This window comes from Drosophila simulans, chromosome X (genome assembly GCF_016746395.2).
Source record: "Drosophila simulans strain w501 chromosome X, Prin_Dsim_3.1, whole genome shotgun sequence".
Classification (NCBI taxonomy): Eukaryota; Metazoa; Arthropoda; class Insecta; order Diptera; family Drosophilidae; genus Drosophila; species Drosophila simulans.
In genome coordinates, this window is record NC_052525.2 from 16921069 (window position 1) to 16943191 (window position 22123).

Below are 22123 nucleotides of genomic sequence, written 5' to 3' on the forward strand. Positions count from 1 at the left end.
ACCAGGAGTTGTTGCTTAAATTTCAACCGTGCAACCCTCGAAAAATACCTGTTGCTAACTTGGAATCTCAGTGATTAAATTACAATTAACGTTTATTTCGCTTGAGTTTGGCTTTGAGTTGGTTTCAATAAATACAATAAATACGTATTAATTAACAGGCTTCAACGTTTAGCATTAACAATTCATTAACAATTACGAATTACAATAGATTAAGCTAAGGAGTGGGGCCTAATGGTGTTTCCTCAGGGGGCGCGGCAGGCGGCGGGTGCGCAGACGGCGACGTCGGGACAACGACTTCGCTGCCGGCGTCGCATTTGCATTTCCATATGCATTTCCACTTGCATTTTCATTCGCATTTGCATAGGCATTTTCATAGCCGTTGCCGTTTTCATCAATTTTCACAGCGCTTTCTTCGGGCTTTGCTGCGGAATCAGCGGATTCTTCTGCAGCGTCTGCCTCGCCTTCTTCCTTTTCATCGTCCTCCTCTTCTTCTTCCTCCTCGTCGTCTTCATCTTCCTCTCCCTCTTCCTCTTCATCCTCCCCATCTTCTCCTTCTTCTTCCTTATCTTCATCTTCTTCAGCGGCTGGATTGACCTTTTCTTCATGACTTGCCTTCACCTCTTTCTCCGGCTCTCTCTCCTCCTTCTGCACGCCCTCTTCGGCCTTTTCTTCCGCTCCCTCTTCCTGTTTCGTCTCCCCCTTCTTCGCCTGGCTTGGGGGTTCCTTCACCCGGTTTTTTTTCTCCACCTCATCATCATCGTCCACGTTTATCTCATTATCACTATCGTTTTCCATTTCAACAGCCACTGTTGTCGAGTCTTCTTCGTCGTCTTCTGCCTCCCCTTCCTCAGATGTCTCGCCCTCTTTCTCTGGCTCTTCTACTGTCTTCTCACCCTCTGCTTCTTCTGTCTTCTCCCCATTGTTTGTGTCATCAATACCAATGTTTGGCTTGTTAAATGTCGTAGCTGTTGTCGGTATTTTTGTCGTTGTTGTTGGTATTTTCGTTATTGTGGCTGTTGTTGTTGTTGTGGGCGCTTCAGTGGCTTTTATTGAATTGGTAATTGTTTCAATTACCTGACTTGGCCTCGGGCCACTCTCCCCATAACCATTGTCATTGTCAGGTGTCTCTTGCTGAGAGTCTGTCTCCGTCTCTTTCTCTTTCTCCGCCGCCTCTGCTGCCGTCTCTTTCGCGTCTTCAGCTGGCGTTTCTTCGGCCTCTTCTTCGAGAGGTGCTTCTTCTGACTGATCGCTGGCCATCAGCATTTCACTTTCGATTGGAAGGGGCTCCACATCTTCGAGTTCTTCGTCCTCCTGGTGATCTCCCTCGCTCTCTAAAGTCTTCTCCTCCTCTTCTTGAAGATCCTCGGATAGATGCTGTTCTTCTGGAACTTTGTGGGGATCCATCGCCACCGGGGGTTGATAGCCCATCGGTTCCTTTTCATCCAACGTATTTTCTGAAGGCTGTTGAATCTCTGGTTGTTTTTCCGCAGGCTTTTCTTCTTTTTGGTCTTCAACCTTAATTTGACCTAGTGTTTGATAACCTGATTCTTCGTTTTGTGTACCCTCCTCCTTCTCCACCTGATTTTGTTTAGATGGCTCGCTTAGTGTTTGATTCTTCTGAGGTTGGTAGCTTAATTCTTCTAGATTTAATTGAGGCTCAATCTTCTGTGCTTGATTATTTATGATAAGAGGTTGATAACCCATTGATTGATTATCCTCCTTCTCATCCTCTTCAACCTGACCAGTGGTCAGTGTTGTGTTCATCTGCTGCAGATTGTTATCTGACTGATAACTCTGTGTTGGAGCCTCCTCCTTGACATCCTCTTGATAGGGATACTCTTCTGGTTGATCCTCCAGCTCGGCGTACTCGTACTCCTCCGGATCGTCGCTCTGGCCATCTCCCACCGGCAGTACGGGATTGCCATTCTTGTCCACATACTGCAGACCATCCAGACCCATTCGCATGCACTGGAAATGCATCTCGAAGAGATCGGTGGTGGCCATCCGAACCACAAAGTCCATGCACATGTTTAGGTTGTTCTCAACCACTGTGACGTCGGTCATTTGAACGCACATGGCCATCGGTACACCCATCATGACGGGAATGCAGAAGGGCGCCGGATTGCGCACCGAGATTCCGTACTTCGAGGAGGGCCTGCCATTAAGAAAGACCTCCAGTTGGGCCTCCTCCAGATGCGGCACGAAGCTCACGTTGGCGCACACTGCAAACAGAGGCAAAATGGAAAGAAAACGTTGAGTCAAAATTACAGATAGGCACAACAATGAAACGATTCGATTCAATGAATGAAAGTGGCGGGTGGCAAACTGTCGGCGGATCCCAGGCAAATGGTGGGTGCTCGGTGCTGAATGGTGGATGGTGGATGAGGCGAGGAGGGGGTGGCCACCGCTGGAAGCGCCAACAATTTGTGGCATTTTGATTGGCAAATGCTGGCATGTCACGAAGCGAAGCGGAGCGAAATGGAAACCAAGCCAAACCACCGATCGCATTGTAGTCTCCGGCATGCGCCGCCAACCCGCGGCCAAGATCGGTTTCTTGGCCAAGGAAATCGGCCTGAAATCCAGCCGAAATCGCAGCCAAATATGTGTGGCCACCACCCGCAGGCCAGGAGCCACGATTCCGACCAGGCTAAATGACCGCAAAGATTCCAATTTATGCATAACCATATGGCCGATGGATTGATCCTAAGGCGATTACTAACCTAGTGCTCATTAGTGTATATTAAGATATTAAGGCTTAAATGAAAACCCATTAATGCTTTTCTTCACCAAATAAATAACAAGCGCACTGGGAAAAATCTATTAGATGCAGGTCCTTTCTCGCATAGATATAGATATAGATACACATAAATGTTATTCGCAATCAAAGTTCTTGTTCATTTCGAACCATAATAAAATACATCATTACAAAACCATTTCTTTCTAAAGGAATGAGAAATATGTATGCTTTTTGAACATTCTACCTTTGAAATTACAATTAAGATAGGTTTTCATAATGCCTCAAATGTCACACTGTTTCATAAACATTTTAAATATTCCAATATTCTCCCCATTAATAGCTAATGAAGCATGCGTTTTCTTACCTTTCTGATCGAATCGGTATTGATCGACCTTGAGACCGGCGCAGCATCCGCAGGTGGGTCCGCTGCACTCGCAGGGCTGGCCAAAGGTGGACCAGATGGACCCCTTCTCAGAGTACTTGACGCTGGCCAGATTGCGGCCCCTGGACACGCTGACCGTGGGCGGAAGGTAGGGTCGGTGGGTCTTCAGTTCGTAGAAGATCAGACCGTTGCTGTAGCTGCGCGAGGATGTGTGCAGGGGGCACAGGATGAGCACGATGGCAGCGCTTAGGCAAATCCAGGGAATCATGGCCACTGGGAATGGCAAACTGCACACTGAACAAAAAACTGAAGAACACTGAACAAAAAAGGGTGCTGCTACGCGTTTCAGGTATGGTATTCTCTTGGCGAATTCCCGGATCACTTCACGATTAACGGTAACGGTACAGCCGTGGCAATCGCAATCCAATGGCAATGGCAATTCCACTATTATTCCAGTGGAGCAATGACAACCGCTCGCGATCGACGACAATTAAATATTAAAACGCTGAACGCGACGAGCGTTAGCTTAAAAATGAAATGGAAACCGCCGCCCGAAGAACGTCGACGTCGACGTCGACGACGGCAGCGACTGCGAGCGCGGCAGAGGCCAAAATGTTGCTGCTGGGGGGACACCGCAGCAACAGCAACACCACGCAGCAGCAACAGCAACAGCAGCCGCAGCAGCAGCAGCAGCAGCAGCAGCAATATCCAACGGCAGCGCAGCAGCCTCGTTAAATTGTCGCTCGTTGCGGCCGTTTGCTGTTTTTGCGGGCAAACCATTTGTACACTACCCGAAAAAGGGTAGTGCAATCCAGTGAATAGCTTTGTATATTCCGACATGCTTAAGAACATGAAACAGTAAAATGCTTATAATAATACTCTAACAAATATTGGGTATCATAATCAAATGTATATTCAGCTTAATATAAATAAAGTACAATATTTAACAATTGAAAATTAAGATAGAATTATAAGAATTATAAGAATTATATTTTTAACCCAAGACCTCAAGATATATTCTTAGTATTATTTAATTTATGATTTTATATTATATGTGATTAAATTATATTTAAAATTGTTCTTATGATTTGCATTTATATTAGTTTGCCACTTGAATTTCTTTTTTTATTATTTTTTATTATAAATTCCAATGTTGAAACATATCCCAACTTCCTGATTAGGGTATTCCGTATTCGCATTGAATTCACACAATTTAGTTCTTATCAGCAGCGGCAAATCGCCAATTTCTGTTGTTGCTGCTGCAACCATTTTTTTTTTTTATTCCTCTTTGCTATTGTTGTTACTGTTTCTGTTACTGTTACTGCTGCTGTTCGTGCAGTTGCAGTTTTTACTGTGGCAGCCGCTTTGTTTATTTGTCTTTTAAGCCGATGTTGCTGCTTTGCTTTGTTGCGTGCGCCGAGCGGTTTTTGTTTTTTTTCGTATTTCGGGTGACAGTGACAAGAAAATTGCGGCGATCGTGACTGGCTGGGAAAGCCAAAAACAACAAAATTCCACACTCCCTGCCGCATTTGTTGTTGCTGCTGCTGCTGCGTGGTGTAGTTGTTGTTACGCAAAGCACTTGGGGCAGGTCATGGCCCCATGGACAAACTGAAACCCTCCACTCGACTGGACTCCACTACACTCGATTTTCGAACTGGGCACCGCACCATTGCCGGCGGCGGGAGTTACGGTTATGGCCGCTGCTGTTGCCATAAACAAGCCTGATTTATCGATCCGATTGCCGCATCCGTTGTGGATGTCACCGGTTTATTCTCTTCCCTGGTTCATCCTTTTCCCCAAAATGGCATTCTTCGAATGCATCAACAAGCAAATAAACCAGTCCTTTGGGCAACACATCCTGTTTCATTTCATTTCATTTTGTATTCGATAGTTGCGATTTCCATCTGATGGTTCTATTTCAGGTGACACATGTTATAGACAACAAATTTGGCTTTTTAAGCTTTTATCCTGGAACTGCAAAGTCTTTGTTTTAACGACAATAACGAAGTACACGAAAATCTGTTTTTAAGAAGTGGACAACGTTTCAGGAGATAAATTAACAAATTTGAAAACCCCTACATATTTTTGCATTGCATCTAAACAACAAAATATTTCTATGATTTTTGGCTTAAGCTATAATATTATATTAACAAACCATTAATGTTTATAAAAGAGATATTTATGAAAGAGATATTTCAAACTATTGGGGCATCACTGCATTTGAATGGCAGCGTATTTCGGTGGCTATTTCGGGTACCGGTCCCAATCGCCTTAGGACCCCAATATTGCATAATGTCTGGCCCAGACTCATTTGTCAGCCGGTGGCCGGTGTCCGATGGCCAATGGCCAATGGCCGATGACCAAAGGCCAGCGGAGGAGAGCCAGCCGAACTGCAATCTCGTTAAGCGTTAAGGGGGACAGACACTTGCCAAGTTCGAATCATTTCGATTCAAAGGCGGGCGGCGGAATAAAGCCAAATGGAAATAGATGTGAAAATGAAATTGAAAATGGAAATGGGAATAAAAGTGTCGCCAACAATTAACGCTAATAAGCTGGACTGGACTGGAGCTGCGGTGCAATGTGCTTTCGTTTATGTAATGGGCCATCTCGTCATTATCAGCCGACTCGCTTATTGGGCATTATTATTCATTACTGATAGCATCAATTTGGCACGCCTGCGACTGCGACTCTTTCTCGGCGAGTTTTTTCTCTGGCCCTTACGCAAAACTAATGACCAGACTCAAATATATAACTGAAATGAATTATGTGGGTCAATCGACGGGGAGGAGCTTTCAGCGGATTCCAAATGCTTGGTATCCTGGCTCAGAACATCCTTCAAGCTTTCTACAAAACGGCAAGATAAGCTAAATTGACAAACTTTAAGCTCTTTCACACCGCAGGGTTTGAATTTTGGCTTCAACTTTAGCGAAAACTTACGCAATCTCTAGGGAACACCGCACTGCCATTTTACTTGGAAAGGTATTTCCTTTTTAGCTACAATATTATAAATGCATTACAAACTTTCGCTTTTTGGCCCTTCAATGTGCATTGTCATTTGGGGTTATGTAAAATGCATAAATGCAACTTAAAGTTTGATGTGCATAAAAAAAATCAACAAAGTGAAAGTGAGCTTCCGACTTAAATTATTTCCATACCGATTGTGCCAAGTTTAAACACATACCTTTCATAACTTGCAAGTTATTAGTTCTAATAGGGCTATGAGCAAACAAATGTGTTAGTATTTTATACAATGCATCTGCAATAAAAATGTTCACAAAATTTGGTGGTAAAATTTTAATACGACAACAATAAAATAGTTGTCCTGATATCGAATGCCACTGTTGTTAAATTCGTTAAACATTTTCCCATCGATTGGCAGTCAAATATAAAATTACATTAAAAAATATATAAGATTATTTTAAAGAGATCAATAAACGAGTAATTGGATGATTTGGGTTAAGTTAAGAAATTATCAGAATAAAACAACACTTTCTTCCCCGCAACAACGAAATGAATATCTAAATACGAAATTTCATATCTCGATGGACTTGTTTTAAAATTTGCATTCCATTATAAAAAATCAGCAAATATGAACATAATAAGTAGTTTTGAAAATCAATTGAATAGATAGTGCCTGTAATTTAAATGATGATAAAAAAAAGTCATTCGAAAATATTGCATAAATAAAAATATTTTTTTAAAATGGTTAGCTCTTTAATCAATAAGAAAAAAATTGTAGTAATTCGTCAGTATCATGAAAAAGCATAATTAAATTCACATTGTTTTCCTTCCGTGTTTGAGGCTGTAAAACTGTACGGTAAACCAAAGAGATTCAACAATGACCATAAAACTTTATTGCAGGAACACCCCAAAATTATGCTGCACATTTTCGAAGCAATAGCAGCGCTTTTCAAACAATTGCCAAATATAAATCAAAGAAATCGAACCTGAGGACTTCGAAGACCAAATAAAAACGCACAATGTATATATATTTTTTTAAATATTTTAATACATTTTCTTTGTTCTTGAATACATACAATGCTCTTGTTTTAATTTTTTTTGTTGTATAACACCGACAAAGCAACTTGGCTCGCTGTGGATAGATAATTCACAGACGATGCCGAAAATATGCCATCCAAGTACATGTACATTTGGGTTTCCCGGGGAACCCGTAAATATGTGTGATATATAGGTAAATATATTATTTTCATATATGTCGATGAGTGCGTTAACGCGTATGTGTGTGTGTGTGTGTGTAAATATGCACAATGATATAAAAAGTTACATAATTGCATTATGCCTGACTTCTATATGTGTATCCAAAAGATATCGTTCACAAAAAATATCTTCGATAAAACATTCTGTTTCTTTTTTTATTATTTTTAGCTAAATATTCATGTTGCACACACGCACATGTATATTTCATAAATGTAAATCGTATATAAGTATGTTTTTGTGTATATATAAGATATTCCTTGTTCGCTTCATTACTCTTGTATATTTAAATTTACTTGACAGACAAAAAAAACACTTGTTTTTTATTTCTTGTTTGCTTGTTGTAAATGTTCACAAATACAGGCATTAGAGTTCTACAAATGGGGTTTATCCATAAAGGGGAAGTACGTTAAATATTAATTTCGTTATAATACATACATAAGGAAAGTGCTGCCAGCTGCCTCAGAGTTTTCGCTTCGAAAAGCTTGAGAAAAACCGATAAGAAGTGCTGCACATGGTCGTAGAATAGGCCAAATAACCATCTGCATTACCATGTCGCACTCCATCCGCAAGTCCTGCTCCCTCGACAGTTTCCCGGATAACTAAACAATGCATTATTGTTTTGCTTTATCTCTTATTGTACAGACAACACCATTTCCCCCTAGCTTGTTGGCTTGGCCGCTCTCTTGTGTGTGTGCTCCATCGCTTATCATCTAGTTATATCCTATGTAACATATTTTTCTTACAGAACTAACGAAAAAAAAACTTGTATATTTGGATATTCAGTTATGAACTACATACGAAAAAAAAAAAAACATTTCCCTAGGGCTAAGTTTCACATTCTAACGCAAGAATCGAGAACAAAAAGAGATAGTTGGCTGCTCAAGTTTGAGAAAACACTGACTAAACACTAGGTTTCTTCAGAAACATTCGCTATATATACACCCCTGTGCCCACTACAGGTTCCAAATCTAATTCAAACTCAGCTTTTCCCGAAAGCTAGCAGATTTTAAGCATTCATTTTGAGAAAGTGTAGTTAAATGTGATTAACTAAGAAATTAACGATGTTCAACTTCGATTCCCAAATTGTTGAAAATTATCAAAATGAAAGCGATTTCCTGCAAGGAAACGTCCATGAAGGTGATGGTTTTGAAAAATATTATAACAACATTGAAGTTTAGCGAATAGATGAAATTTAAAAACCATATTTATATACGGTTCTAAAACAAGAAGATAGTTTTGAAATGGGAAAAACGAAATCAGTACAGTTTATCCATAGATCTGTACATTTGAAATTATCTCGTTTAGCAAACACTGGAGCTTTGGGGCTAAATGGTTCTCCGATTCGGATTGGAATCGTAAACAGGGCGCTAATAAATATATTCGATATTCCGGCTTACAACAAGCGCAAAAGAAATCAAGTGATTTAGGTGGCCGCCGGTTTTTGTGCCTAAACGTAAGTCTAAGTGCTACAAACTAAATTTCGAAAAACAATGTACACGCGAATCTAGAACTCCTTGAGGCTGCCGCCGCGCTTCAGCTTGGTCAGTCGCTTCAGACTGGCACCCAACATGCTCCCCGATCCGCCAGCACCTGACAATCCGCTTGATCCGTAACCGGCTCCTCCATCGCTGCCGGCACTGCGATCCCGCTGAATAAAGGATCCCCGGAACCGGACCCGACCACGTCCACGGCGCTGCGCCTGCTGCAGCTGCTGGTGCTGCTGATGCTGCTCGCCCACGCGGCGCCACAGCTCGGTTAGCGGTGGATGGTGCTGGTGGGGATGCTGCTGAAGGGTGCAGCAGCACACCAGCTCCTGCGATTATAACTTCTTCTCCCAGACCACGATGTGGGCGTCATTGGAGTTGGCCGTCAGCGGTGAGCAGCTGGGATTGCCCGACTGCATTGTTTGGCCACTGAATCCGGAGCCACTGCCTCCGCCGCCGCCGGAACTGCTGTTCTTATGGCTGGGCGAACCACCCGCCCCGTTGTACCACATCTGGCGCCAGTAGCCGCGTCCGCCCATCAGGGTGATCACTGTCCTTGGTCCGTCGGCGTTCTGTTGCTGCTGCTGCTTGGAGTTCTGCTTCTGTTTTCGCTTTAAAGTGGCCACCGCGGCGGCTGGTTTGTCCAGTGCCGAGTTCCCTGCGCCCAGTCGGCTCATCTCCTCTGGCTTGCCGGAGCTATTCAGCTGTTGTTGCTGCTGTTGATGGTGATGGATATCAGCGGTGGTCATGAGGCCGTTCTCTGATATGTTGCCCAGATCACTGCCTGTGCCGGATGTCTTGTGGCTGGCACTGCTGCTGTTGCGGGACACAGAACGTCCGCCAAAATGCCGGATGCCCATGCTCTCTTCGCTGCCCGACGATGTATACAGACTGGAGGACTTGGAGTCCACCGACCAGTTGGACAGGTCCAACGACCTCGGTCGCGAAGCCTTCATTCGCAAACGTCTGTCCAGGGTGCACACCTTGCCGGGTATGGCTGCCAATTCAGGATCCGAGCGTCTCATACCCTCATACATCATGTCCATTAGGTTGCCCTGATTGCCCTCCTCCGCATCATAGTCCTCCTTCACGAATATCAGCTTGCCATACAGGCCGTAAACGTCACAGATACCGTGCTCGCCATGCTGGGAAGTGTTACCACTGGCCGTTCCCGATCCTGCTGCACTGGCTCCTCCTGCTCCGCTGCCGGCTGCCGCGGCCCCGAGGCCACGGGGTAAAGTTTTGGACATTCTATTCGGGTCATCGCGGAAACGCTTCCGGTGGAAAGCCGGCGAATTCGCCAGCGAAGCGCGTATTTTTGCAGTGAAACTCTGGTCCAGCGAATTCTGCTTGTCCAGTTTGGAGCTGCGCGGTGATGAGGCTGTTGAATCCGCTCCGGGATTGCTGGCCGACATCTCTTCCTTAGCAAGGTCACGACGCAACACTACGGCCCCGTCGTCCAACTCCTGGATCTTTGGATCCGCATCAATGGCAGGCAATTGGAGGTCATCTCCCATGCTGGGCACCAATGGAGCTGCACCCACGGTCGGTGGCTTATAGGCGGGATAAACTTTTGGAATCAGTGGCAACAAAAAGGTGATGGGTCCAAAGTGCGCGTGGCAGGACATGTTGATTCCCCCGCTGATGATGGGCACTCCCTCCAGACGGGGCAGCGGAATGGTCACCGCAATACCCACATTGGTGCCCACCCACAGCAATCCCTTGCAGGCCATCAGGGCGGTCACATACACCGAGCTATTGTTCAGCGGCTGCTCCTTTTTGCCATCGTGTCGCAGTACGCTGGATGCTATGTTGATGTCCTGCAGATGCTTAAACGTCTCCGTGTGGTACAGGCACAACATTGTCGAGTTCTTCAGCGAGATCCACAAACCGATGCCGGAGTGGGCCATTAGATTCACCTGCTGAGTGGCCCCGTGCTGCACCTCAAAGCTGCGCTGGATCTCGCCGTTCAGGGCGTTCATAACGTACACTCGGTTGCCGCACGAAGCGTAGATGCACATGTTGATCGGCAAAAGGCTGGGCACCACCAGATCGGTGTCACCGAGACGGATGGTCTGCGGGTCTCGCAACTGCCAAACGCCATCGTTTCCTCTGCGGAAAATCAGCACCGTTGCTCCCGACAGAGCCACATAGACCGCATCGAAGTGATAAAGGATTCGCTGAACTGCTCCCGGTACCGAATAGCTTCCCAGCTGCTCCTCCTGCTCGGGATTCCTTGCCGAGTAGATCAGAATCTTGCGGCTATCCGTGCCCAGCCAAACCAGGTCGCCCAGCAGACTGGCCGGCTCATCTCGCGACCTCAGCTGATCCAGTCCCTTGACGAACTCCAACGCAGAGACCTGTGTCTCAAAAAGGTCAAAGGCACCCGCCTCACGAAGATTGCCCGCCTGCTGAGGGTGTTGGGCCAAAACGGTGATGTGCGAGGAGGTGCCATCGCTGCTGCACATCCACAGATAATTGAGCTGCTTGTGCCGGCGTCGCGCGTTTCCGCTCTGTTTGGTGTCATTGGCGATGCTGTAGTAACATCCACAGCGCACCTGGAAGGTAAACAGATAGCATTGTAGTTATGAAATATAAAGGATTATGATAAGAAACTTACCTCGGTTTGATGCTGTGATTTGTAGACAGGCATCGCCTTGACAAAGAGCGGCATTTTGCGCGACTGCTTCTGCTGTACGGCCTCCTGCAGCTGCAGTTGCTCCTGCGTCTGGCGGGGATCGCCAGCTCCCGCGTGCGGATGCTGCAGCGGATGATGATGTGGGTGATGATGGGCGGGCTGAGGATGGGAGCCACCACGTTCCCAGGCTGGCGAATTGTTCGGATCAAGGGCCAGCTGAGCCAGACGCAACTCTGTGATCCACTCCTTCTTCACCGCAGGCGTCTGCGTCTGGAATGTGAAGGTTTCCTCCTTGCCGGACTTGTGTCGTCCAATGAGCTGCAGGCAGCAAGAGTCCACCCAAGCCATCTCCTCGTCCTTGCGCTGGATGGAGCCTTGGATGAGATTGAGCACGTTGCGCGTGGTATTCGCGTTTAGCTCCTTGTAGCTGCCCTTCAAGCTGGACACCAGATCCTGAATGCGAGAAATCACCTCGTAGTCATACATCAGCGTACTCATTTCGCTGCACAGATTGTCCGCCCCGTTGGTCAGCTGTGCGGCCGGCGAGCTGTGCGGATCTCCAAAACCGGAGAAGCCCGACGAGCCACCTCCATGTCCAGGAAGAGTGCTATTCGCATACGGGCTGCCGTTGGCGCCACTGCTGCCATTGGACTTCAAGCTGCCGCCGCGGTTGAGACCTAAAAATTAAAAATATATGGGTATATTTAAGCTTCACAAATATGTTATATGAAAATCCTTACCCGCCGTGAGAATCCTGGAAAGCGTGGCCGACGTGCTGTTGTCCACAATCTCGACATCGTTGACTGGAAACATCCACTTGAAGGTGAGCTTCTCGGTGGCCCCGAAATCGTGAGACTGCTTGGGCGCCACCGACACGCAAATGACCTTATCGTTGAGCAGGAGCAGCCGGCGCTGCTTGCACTTGACAATGAACCCGGCCTGGTTGAACTCCATGTGGGTGACGTTGTCCTCGCGGAGTAAGTACCTCGGCCGATGGCCGCCGGCCGAGTCGCTGACACTGACGCTGCTCAAACTCAGGGATCGGGCATTGAAGGTCCCCGAGATGTGGCCAAGCATCTCCTTAAAGGCCTGGTACTGCTCCGCCTCCCGTTTGCTCTCGTTGAGGAGCTCCGCCAGGAGTTCCAGCTGCGACAGGGCCAACTGCAGCGACATCCTGTCGTGGTGGCCCTGTGGCGTGTATTTCAGCAGATCCTGCAGGAAGAGGATGAACTGGGGGAAACGCTGCACCGGCTTCACCATCAGTCCGAAAAACGACAGCCGATCGTGGGCACTGATCTGCTTGACCTTAAAGAAATCGGCCAGTGCCGACTTGCGCTTCTCTTCCATTTTGGCCAGCTCCATGGCCGCCGAGAAGTTGTTGATGAAACCGGAGTAAATCTCTAGTAGCTGCGGCTTTCCAAACGCGCTCACAAAGCAATCGCCAATCTTCTCATCGCGATCCCAGTTCCGGACGCACTCCGCCAACGAGATCCGGAACAACTTGTGCGAGTGCAGGATGTCCGGCAGGCAATGAAACAGTGTGGCTATCTTCACCGGATTCAGCACCGGCGGACTGCACTCCTCCAGCGGTTTCTTGTAATCCTGCGGGTTGAGAACAGCACACAGATGATTAGTTTAGTTTTATGACCTCACTTCACTGAGTTACACCAGCCTGTAGTAGGTTCCTCAAAATGTAATTTAATTTTTCTTATCTACATTTTTGTTAATATTAATTTACCTTATTAGTAGCTTTTAAATATTTATGCAGTTTGTCAGGACTGGTGCAACAGTGTTCATATTTATTTCATTGATTACCAAGCACTTTGCGCCGTTTTTTCTATCAGTTTCTCACAGTTAAAGCTTAGATTTTAATCTGGGTTTTGTATACGAGTATTACTTGTTTTGGTTTTTCTAATTTTGTAACTACTTGTGGGTGAAATGTGATTTTGGGTTCAAATTGGGTGTGTACATTGGTTGGTTAGTGGGCGAGTAGGTGAGTGTGATTTGTTAGTTAGTTGGTTGGTTGGTTGTTTTTATGACGGTGAAATCGGCAGTTATGGCATATGGGAAGAGGATGGCATGTAAAGAGATCAAATGATTTGACATGAGATTAACATTAGTCGGTGGTTAATTAGGGTACTAAGGTTGTCTAACTAGGCATGCGGCACTTTATGAAAACAAAAACCAAATTAGTAGATCTACTTAACGATAAATTAAGGCTTGTATGCGGCTTTCTTAAGACGCCTGCATGTCTCTATTCATGTATATTCCTATTTAAATCACGATTAGCAAACAAAACACTTGCATCTATTGACCTTTATTTTTCAACTTCAGTCTTCAACAAGTCAAATGGTTATTCCCTTTTCGAATTCCTCCCATACCCATTATCGAAATAAACATATTTATACTCATACAACTCCGGGCGAGCATAATGAACTTAAAGGATCTTAAGTGAACTAAGTAGCAGATCTGAAGATTCAGATAGATACTGGCAGAGGAGATAAAAGTCCAAACCCATCAGAGGCATTGGAGAATGTGCAGGCCTATGTGGAGGCCGGGAATTCGGCGGATTTTGAAATAGCCAATGAAATTGCTCGCTGGCAAACGGAGGTAATCGAGTTGGATTCGATTTGAGAAGAAAAGCTCGGGCAATTTGGCCAAATTCAAATCAACGAGACTACTGGTAAATCGTAAATGTTAGTGCCCATCGATGTAAACATACTCCTCGACAAGGCCAAAGAAACTCCCGCTTCTAAGCGGATCACCGAGCATGATGCCAGCATGGAGGAGACGGGACCTGGAAAAGCCCTGTATCTGTACCACGAACTCTGCTGGAACTCTGAATCCGCATGCTCGCCAGGTTGAGCCGATACCGCTAGAGAACCAGGTGAACTGGGACTACCACATGTACATGCACGTATTCCATTCCAACTCCAATTTGGACCTCGCGGTCGGAAGGGGGATCGGGAAATCCAGATTCTGAATTGGAACAGGGCGTTAGGATGGTTGTCGAATTAATGAGCACTTTACGGATTTGGATAACTATTACTAACTATTACTAACTAACTGCCAATTCATAGTGCACCCCAATTTGGAAATGGTGTAAATCAAGAAAATTGTATGTAAACTTTCCTATTTGAACATTCTTTTACTACATTTCATATAAAATTTTCTAAAATTTATTAAATATAAATATAATAACTATTAAAAGTTAAGTCCCTTAAAATTCGACGATGAAATGGAAGCTACTGCAGGTAACAAATATATACAAGCAATAATTAACTAATTTTAAGTTACTCGAGATGCGGTGATCTGTATAATCCCATTTCAAAACCGATCGAATGATATTTATAGGACATTCCCACTCACATTGACTAGTCGCTGCAGGGTGGCCACATACGAGTTCTCACTGTGCACGATGGCTGCCACGATGTGGCGCCTCTTCAGCTGCTGCTGGGACAGTCCTGCGGGGGCGGGCGGCAACATGGGTACAATCAGCCGGTTGTGGGCGGTTCGAGCGGTTCCATTGGCCCGACTGCCAGGCGTCATCATGAGGTCCACATCGAAGCGATTGGCGGTCGCCTCGTCGTCCTCCGACTGCAGTTATAGAATTATGTTATATTTTGCTCATTTAATATCCAAGATGACTCACCTCTGGCACTCCGGGCATCATTTTGCTGGCTCCCAAATTGGCCAATTTCTGTGGTGAAGCTGCGTCCAGCGCTACTCCCTGGGATCCTGCTCCCCCAGTGCCAGCTACCGCATTGGATCCGTTTTTCGGGGAATTTCCCGAGCCCGAATCGGGCGTATCGAAACTGGAGGCGGTCGAGTGGCGTCCATCGCGTCCTCCCACGTCGTACTGATGCGATGAGCCGCGCCTGATGGAGAACCAGCGGGACAGACGTCCTCCGGGCGATTCACCCGGTGTGGTGGCCTCCTCTCTCTGGGAACCACCACCACCTGCTCCTCCACCTCCGCCACTCGATGGCATTGTGCAGGCACTGGCCCGTCGCATAATCATGTTGCTGGCGGCGTTGTTGCTATCAGTGGCTGATGATCCTGGGCCGGATGCGGAACCTGTTGCGCTTCCGGTGGCGGCCGTGCGCCATTTGTCAAACGACAAATGCTGCTTGGCCTTGTTGAAGGTGGAACGCAATTGCGAATTGCGTTGATTGCCGGCACTTAGCGAACTCACGCTGCTGCTGGTCTGCTCCTCCTCGGTGAGAACCTCCTCCTCGCCCAGATCCTCGTTCTTGTCCCGCTCGCGATCTCTGTCCCGCTCGAGATTCCTATCCCGTTCGCGACAGGGCGATTTGGTGTCCCGTTCGCTGCTGCTGCCGCAGCTGCTGCTGCTACCAACGCCGACACCAACGGCAGCCTGGCCACCGTTGGCGCTGAAGCTTCCGCCGGCAATTGTGGCTGCGGTGCAGCCCGCTGCTTCCCGCTGATCCCGCTGGTCACGCTGATCTCGCTCCCGCTGCTCGGCAATCCTCCGGCTAAACGCACTGTGCAATTGGGCGGTGGTGATGCTGGCACTGGACGGCGGTGATCCAATGAATGAGGTCTGCTGCAGCTGCTGCTGCTGGTGTCGCTGACTGAGGTGCGAGTGGTGCTGGTGCTGATGCAGATGCTGCTGGTGGTGCGAGTGGTGCGCGTGGTGGTGATGGGGCTCGTCCAAGGTGTCCTCCCATGAGCCGGAGTTCAATTTGTGTTCATCTGGAAAGGGGTAAATGAAATAAAAATTAGTATTAGTTATTAGTTATAGAATAATAATTAAATCACATAATATTTAACATTATAGCTTTAGATTATATTTTGATATTACAACAAATTAACAAATCAATCCCATCTTCATTGAATGTTAACAAAGATTTCAATTCTTTCCTTTCATCTTCAATTTGCGTTATAAAAATCAAAACTTCCATATATCAAGCACTTTAAAAAATGGATGACATTCAATATTCCGTTGTTCCCTGGCTGACGTCAGTACCCCAAAGCATTACCAATTATGTGGCGTTGGCCAAGTGAGTTAATTGCCAGCAATTGTGGGCCATATGCAGATGAAGTCGGCTAAAACAGCAGCACAAACAGGATTTGGCCATGGCCGTCATGTCTCCGTTCGCGATTACCGCCAACTTCTGTGGCGTGGGACTGGGATTGTGACTGAGTTTCGGGCGAGTGGATGGGGGGGCATCAAAGCCAGAAAGCCGCCAATTCTGGCCAAGACTCATTCTGGCAGAGTGTGGGTTACTTGCCAAGTGGCCATGGCCAGAAAGCCAGCAGCAACTCCCACACTGGGCCACGTACTCCGGGCACTCAGACTCGGCACAGACCCACACCGACCACTCTGCCAGAACCACCAGAACGGTATTAGAGAGACAACTGTCAGGCCCATGGAATGCACTGAGCGAAAAATGTGGGTGCTTTGTGAAATAAAAGGTTTAACGAGTAGTCATTACTCACATTCATTAAGCATGGCCACACTGCACTATTTATATGAAATCAGTGTGGCCAAATGTTAGAATTTTCATTGTGTAGTAGTTACCAAATGAAACCACATTTTTTCTAGCAGTGCAGCTAGAAGCCAAGCTCTAAACAAACATTAGGATAGCGATTTCGATTCCGATTGAGATTCAGATGGAGAAACACAACCATGGCCGCAGAAACAAAACAGATTCGAGACAAACTCGATGTCATGTTCACGACCATTAATCATCCAGCGGACGACTGGCGTAGGAATGGGGATGTGGTGACAAGTCGGGTTCAGTTAGCTGTGATAATTGCAAATTCAGCTCAGTCCAGCGCGTTAGCTCCAACATCCCAGCCCATTACTCCCCCCTTTTAATCCCCATTTTCCAATGTGTGGAAAACGGAGAAGCCGAACGAAATATAAAAAAAAGGGAAAAGCAAATTGTGTAAATATTTTGCGCAAAATGTGAAAACATCTTCAAAATTACATTATATATACGGCCCAAAAAGGGAGACAAATTTCGCTTTTACAAAATTGAGTTTGTGTAACTTTCGAGGAGGCAGGGGCGAAAACACGCTTTTCACATATTGAAAAGAGCAGTCAAAAACGGTGGGCGGGGGGGCGTGGCATGGCAGCGTTTAAGTTGATTGTTGGCAAACATATTTTCCTTCGTTTCTGTGTGTTTTTTTTTTGTATTTTGTCGTACACTTGGTTTAACATAATCCATAAGCACGCAAATGCGGCTGGCGTAGAGTTTATTAATTAATCTTAAATAACTTTGGAATCGGGGATGATGGGGCAGAAATGGGAAGTATGGATATTGAAATGCACAGGGAAAAATATGTAAATTTAATAGAAAGCGAATTATTAATACAATATGTTGATTTTCTGGCAGTTTTTGCGTGAGCTTTAGAGACGTAAAATATGTAAATAAGACAATTTAATTATATCCCGGTCAAAGAAAATTATTTGGCACACTGACACAGTTTAACCATCCTTATTTTATTGGCCACCCCCACGCAAATCTCCACAGTTAAGCGTTTATGTAATTTATTTGCTTGGATTTCCGATTCGAGTTTGTTTGGCCTGTTACGACATCACGTATACGCACCGCTGGCTCATTAATTATCATCACGGCAATGTGCAACAGTTAACGGAAACCGAAAAACAAACTCCTGCCACGGCACGCAAATAATGAAACCAAAAATAAGGAGACCCCTTTGGATGCATCTAATCCACCTCCGCGACTTTTTGCATAATGGAAAATGATTGTGAAAAATTAATCATACGCCATGTGAGCCCGCGGGGGAGTCGCAGGCCGCAGTCTCGCGCAAAAGTGAGATTCTCCCATGCAATATTTTCGGCGAGTTTCGTTTTGTTTACCTTATTTTGGCACAACTATTGCCTGTTTGGTCCATCAAGCCGTCAGTCAGGCAGTCAGGCAGCCAGGCAGTCAGTCACCGGGTTATTCATTCGCATTCGCTCACTTATTCATTCCATTCGGTACCAATTGCCGCGAGTGATTAATGAGCCACTCATTAATGCCAATGCAGAATGCTCGCAACAAAGAAATCTCTGCAAATGCTAATGCTCACTTAAATTATACAAATTACACACATCCACACGTTGCCATATCTGTTTGTTCTTTATTGTTTTGCCAACTCATTTCACGCCCACAGGGGCTCAGTTCAGGCTCACAGCCAGAAACAGACCCCAAACAGTCATAGAAACAAAGTCGGAACGACCCGAGTCCATTGCTAATTGAAATGACAACCACAAAGACTGTGTAGCTACTTTTGGAGGCACAGCCTCGATGGGTCAAAGTCTCCGAGTACCCTAACCTAACGTTTTTTTATATTGTTGCACGCCAAAGTTAACTTGAAACTCATAAATCAAATGTGAATTGCAAATAATTGATCATAATGCTAGACATTATATACAAGCACATGTTCATATTTATCACACATAAAATTGAAAGTTAAAGTTCATATTCAGCAAGTCAAACGTGTGTGTAACAAATGTGCTAGACTTTCCTAGTTAATCAGTCTATCCGCTCAACTATTCCAATGCCAACCATCGAAGGTTTCAAAAGTTTTTTACCTAAAATGTGTTAACACTATTTAGCCCATTTCAGAACAAAGTTTACACAATTTCATTAAATTGTTTTAAACTTCAAATTAATAAGGCTTGACAATCAACCAAGAATAATTTCATTTTATTTATGTGATATATTTTATTTGATCTACGACATTAATTAAATCCGGATCTATTAAAAGCGATGATTTGAATTAAGTGGCACTGAGAACTTTAAATGAAAATGAGAAAACCCGATGTCAAGGGTATTGCGGATGCAACTACGAAATCTCAGTTTGCGCTGCATTTGATGTGCCCTTCTGCCCCCCAGATGGTTCATAAATATTTCAGTCCAGCGCAGAATGCAGGCCAGAATGGTTAAGTAGCTGGAAACTAGTCACCTGCTGTTACGCCCTTTCTCCCGCCCCCCTTTTCCCCATTCCCCGTTCTCCATTCGCCATTCCCCTCGATTCTCCATTTCTCCAGAGGGGTTCTAATGAGGCCACAAGGCTTCGTGCGACTCTCTGCCACGAGTTGCAAAGTAATTTCGTGTGTGTCTGAAATTGAGCAGCGGGCAGCCAATGTCCCCCTCCCCTTTTTTCACCAGCTCATGTCCCCTCTTCAATTTCCCCCCCTTCCCCCTATCAAGCGTTTCACTTGAGGCAAAGTGTGGCTCAGAGGCAGAAATTCAGCAAAGTTAGCAAGTTTCCTAAGCCAGCTGCAGGCAAAAGCTGGTAGCCAAAGAAGTTTAAAGAAAGACGAGGGAACAAGGGGTTACACACAAAGAAATATGTTCACACAAGCGCTCAGCATGTTCGGTACCTCGCATGGTCACACTGCCACTGTGGTGTGCCCAGCCATTAATAAGAAGCAAATAAATTGGGGTTTCTAGTAACCATTGAAATTAATATTTCAATTTATCTGCATAATTTCAATGGCTTTTCCCCGTGTACAAGCAAAAATGGAAGCTTGCGGAAGCTCATTACGCGCACCGCCGAAAAGGAAAAACACAAAATCGTAGGACACAAGGCAAGGGAATCATCTCGCACATGGATATATGGCGAAACCCCTTCGCATTTCCCCATCCCCCACACGTGGCCATAATAAGAGTGGAAATTGCTTTCTATTTGCAATTTTGATGCCCAGGACCAAGACGAAAACGAGAACTGAGCACTGAGAGCGGCGTGAAAAGTAAGGCGGGGAAAATAGAGGGAAACACGGGCGGGAAAAGTCAAAGTAGCGCGTGCCTTTGTCATAAACTAATTATTATAATGTAAATCACACACGCAGAGCGCACTTCTAACGGCAACCAGCCTCCAATCCAAACATCGGACGGATGATAATGAGCTAATCCTGCATATTCATGAGCGGAAGCAGGTGGTAATAAGGGGGCGGGCCAGGCGGAAGTGCCGCAAAAGTGCTGAATTGAGTCGGGAAATTCTTCAGGTGCACTGCGCAAAAATACACACGAATAAGGTCAGCCAGTCTTGAATTAATTTTCCACTTAGAAATGTATTTCATTTAAATGCTAATTCCTAATCCCAACATACTCTAAATGAAGTTATTAGTAGTTTTTTTTTTTATGAGAGTGGTTAGGTCTTAGTTTCGGGGGCAGATTAAAAATCTCTGCATTTCCTAATCACGCTCGATTCTTGGCCAAAAACCACGCTGATGAGGAGAAACCCAAGCCGATCGATCTATCGTCCCCCCTCACTTTCTTTTCCCCCCATTTCCCTGCTCGTCGGAGGATTGCGTGCTTGAGCGAAAAAAAAAATTACACAAACCGGGCCAAAAGAAACTGCAAACGCGGAATGGAAATGGAGATGGTCAAAATTAATGACATCAAAATTAGGCAGGCAGACAGCAGAAGCAAAAAAAAAAGATCGGAAAAACCTGGGCGAAATATTGTGGGGTATTTGGTATTTGGCTTTATCGGGCGAACACAGCGCACAGCTGCACAAAATCGCAGCCGAGTGATAAACTTGGGCAACTTTACGACTTCATTAATAAAATCGAAAACTGTTAACTGGGCAACTGTCTGTACGCTGGCAATTAAAATTGCCAGAAAATTGGGTTAAAATGCCAAGTAGTCGGGGCAATTTTGGCCAAATGCTGTTGACTCAATCGCCGGTGAGCGGTGGAAAATTGCTGGCTGTCTGTTGGCCAAAGATTTGCACTCACTCAGGTAAGTTCCACTCACATCACAGCCAATCGAATTTGTATTCTTTTCGGTGATTCAGTGTGAAAACTGAATTTCCAGGTTAGTGTTTTTTAAGTTCTCGCAAATGTAAATGCGAAACAAAGCTGAAAACTTGCCAGAGATTTTCCGAAAGGTGTTAATGTGCGAAGTTGTGGAAAAAAATTAAGAAAATGGGCCAAAGTGGGCGAGAGGTACGGCACAAGTTTTCGGGAAAAGCTGATGAAAAGCTGCAAAAAACCGAAGTCATGACCAGGTGAGGCAAGGGAAAAACTCTCAGGTTCGGAAAAGTTGGGAATTATTTTTCATTTTGGCCCTTTTGAAAGTGGGGAAGCCCTTCAAAAATCTTTCAGAGAGCTCTTACCAAATGGAAAATTTAAGGCAACACATTATTTTGCCAGGAAATATGTAAGTCTATACCTTCTGGTCTTTGTTTACATTGGGAATTTAATAGGACACAGCAGTTAATTCACTTCCATAAATGCATTTACAATTGGCTTTTTTTTGGTTGAAATGGCTTCTAGGAAGCAACTGGCATTGCACTTTTGATGAAACAAAAACCGAAGAAAATAAATTTGAGAGCGCACCTGGTTGTTTCTGCATTTCCGTACCGCCTAAAAAATCAAGACCGAATGCCATGACATTTGGGCCCCAGCTTTTGACCGGAACCAATCGTTTACGACTTGGCCACTTCTTCATTAATATTAACCACAGTTTGGTTATAGAAACTCGATTGCAAATTGGCCGCTTTCGATGACCTTGCTAATGTCAGTCAAAAGTTTTCCGATTTACCCATTTTCCGATTCCCCGACATCTTGCTCCAGCAATGCCCAGTGATTAATACAATGGGCCATGCTACCGAGTGGTTGCGAACTAGTTTCCCAGTTCTCCACATTCGAGTATTTGCACCGTTAGACGTTGCAA

The 22123-nt window shown here is 45.3% G+C and overlaps 2 protein-coding genes and 1 long non-coding RNA gene across 4 annotated transcripts in view; 1 reads left to right on the forward strand and 2 right to left on the reverse strand.

The window, feature by feature from the left end:
• Positions 1-74: 74 nt before the first annotated feature.
• Positions 75-3524, reverse strand: LOC6726286 (spore wall protein 2). Its single transcript, XM_016174105.3, has 2 exons — positions 3102-3524; positions 75-2222 (listed from the first exon to the last, which is right to left on the reverse strand). Exons 1-2 carry the CDS (start codon positions 3385-3387, stop codon positions 229-231), a joined length of 2280 nt encoding a protein of 759 aa, XP_016039785.1. The 5' UTR covers positions 3388-3524; the 3' UTR covers positions 75-228.
• Positions 3525-6107: 2583 nt separating this feature from the next.
• Positions 6108-7155, forward strand: LOC123327386. Its single transcript, XR_006542130.1, has 2 exons — positions 6108-6244; positions 6981-7155. It is a non-coding gene; the product is annotated as an uncharacterized LOC123327386 (long non-coding RNA).
• The window catches only part of LOC6726285 (rho guanine nucleotide exchange factor 10), a 104691-nt gene continuing 89676 nt past the window's right edge, over positions 7109-22123 (reverse strand). For both annotated transcript variants that reach the window (XM_016174104.3, XM_039297948.2), the window contains 5 exons: positions 15112-16175; positions 14829-15056; positions 12200-13061; positions 11442-12136; positions 7109-11379 (listed from right to left, as the gene is read on the reverse strand). In XM_016174104.3, the coding sequence (XP_016039786.1) occupies positions 9157-11379; positions 11442-12136; positions 12200-13061; positions 14829-15056; positions 15112-16175 (5072 nt within the window). In that variant the 3' untranslated portion in view covers positions 7109-9156. The remainder of the gene's footprint in view (positions 11380-11441; positions 12137-12199; positions 13062-14828; positions 15057-15111; positions 16176-22123) is intronic.

What these genes read in the sequence shown, in the direction of transcription:
- LOC6726286 (XM_016174105.3), bottom strand. Translation starts at nt 3,387, where the DNA reads ATGATTCCCTGGATTTGCCTAAGCGCTGCCATCGTGCTCATCCTGTGC. An exon ending in ATACCGATTCGATCAGAAAG is followed by an intron (nt 2,223 to 3,101) that starts GTAAGAAAACGC and finishes CTCTGTTTGCAG; the next exon opens with TGTGCGCCAACGTGAGCTTC.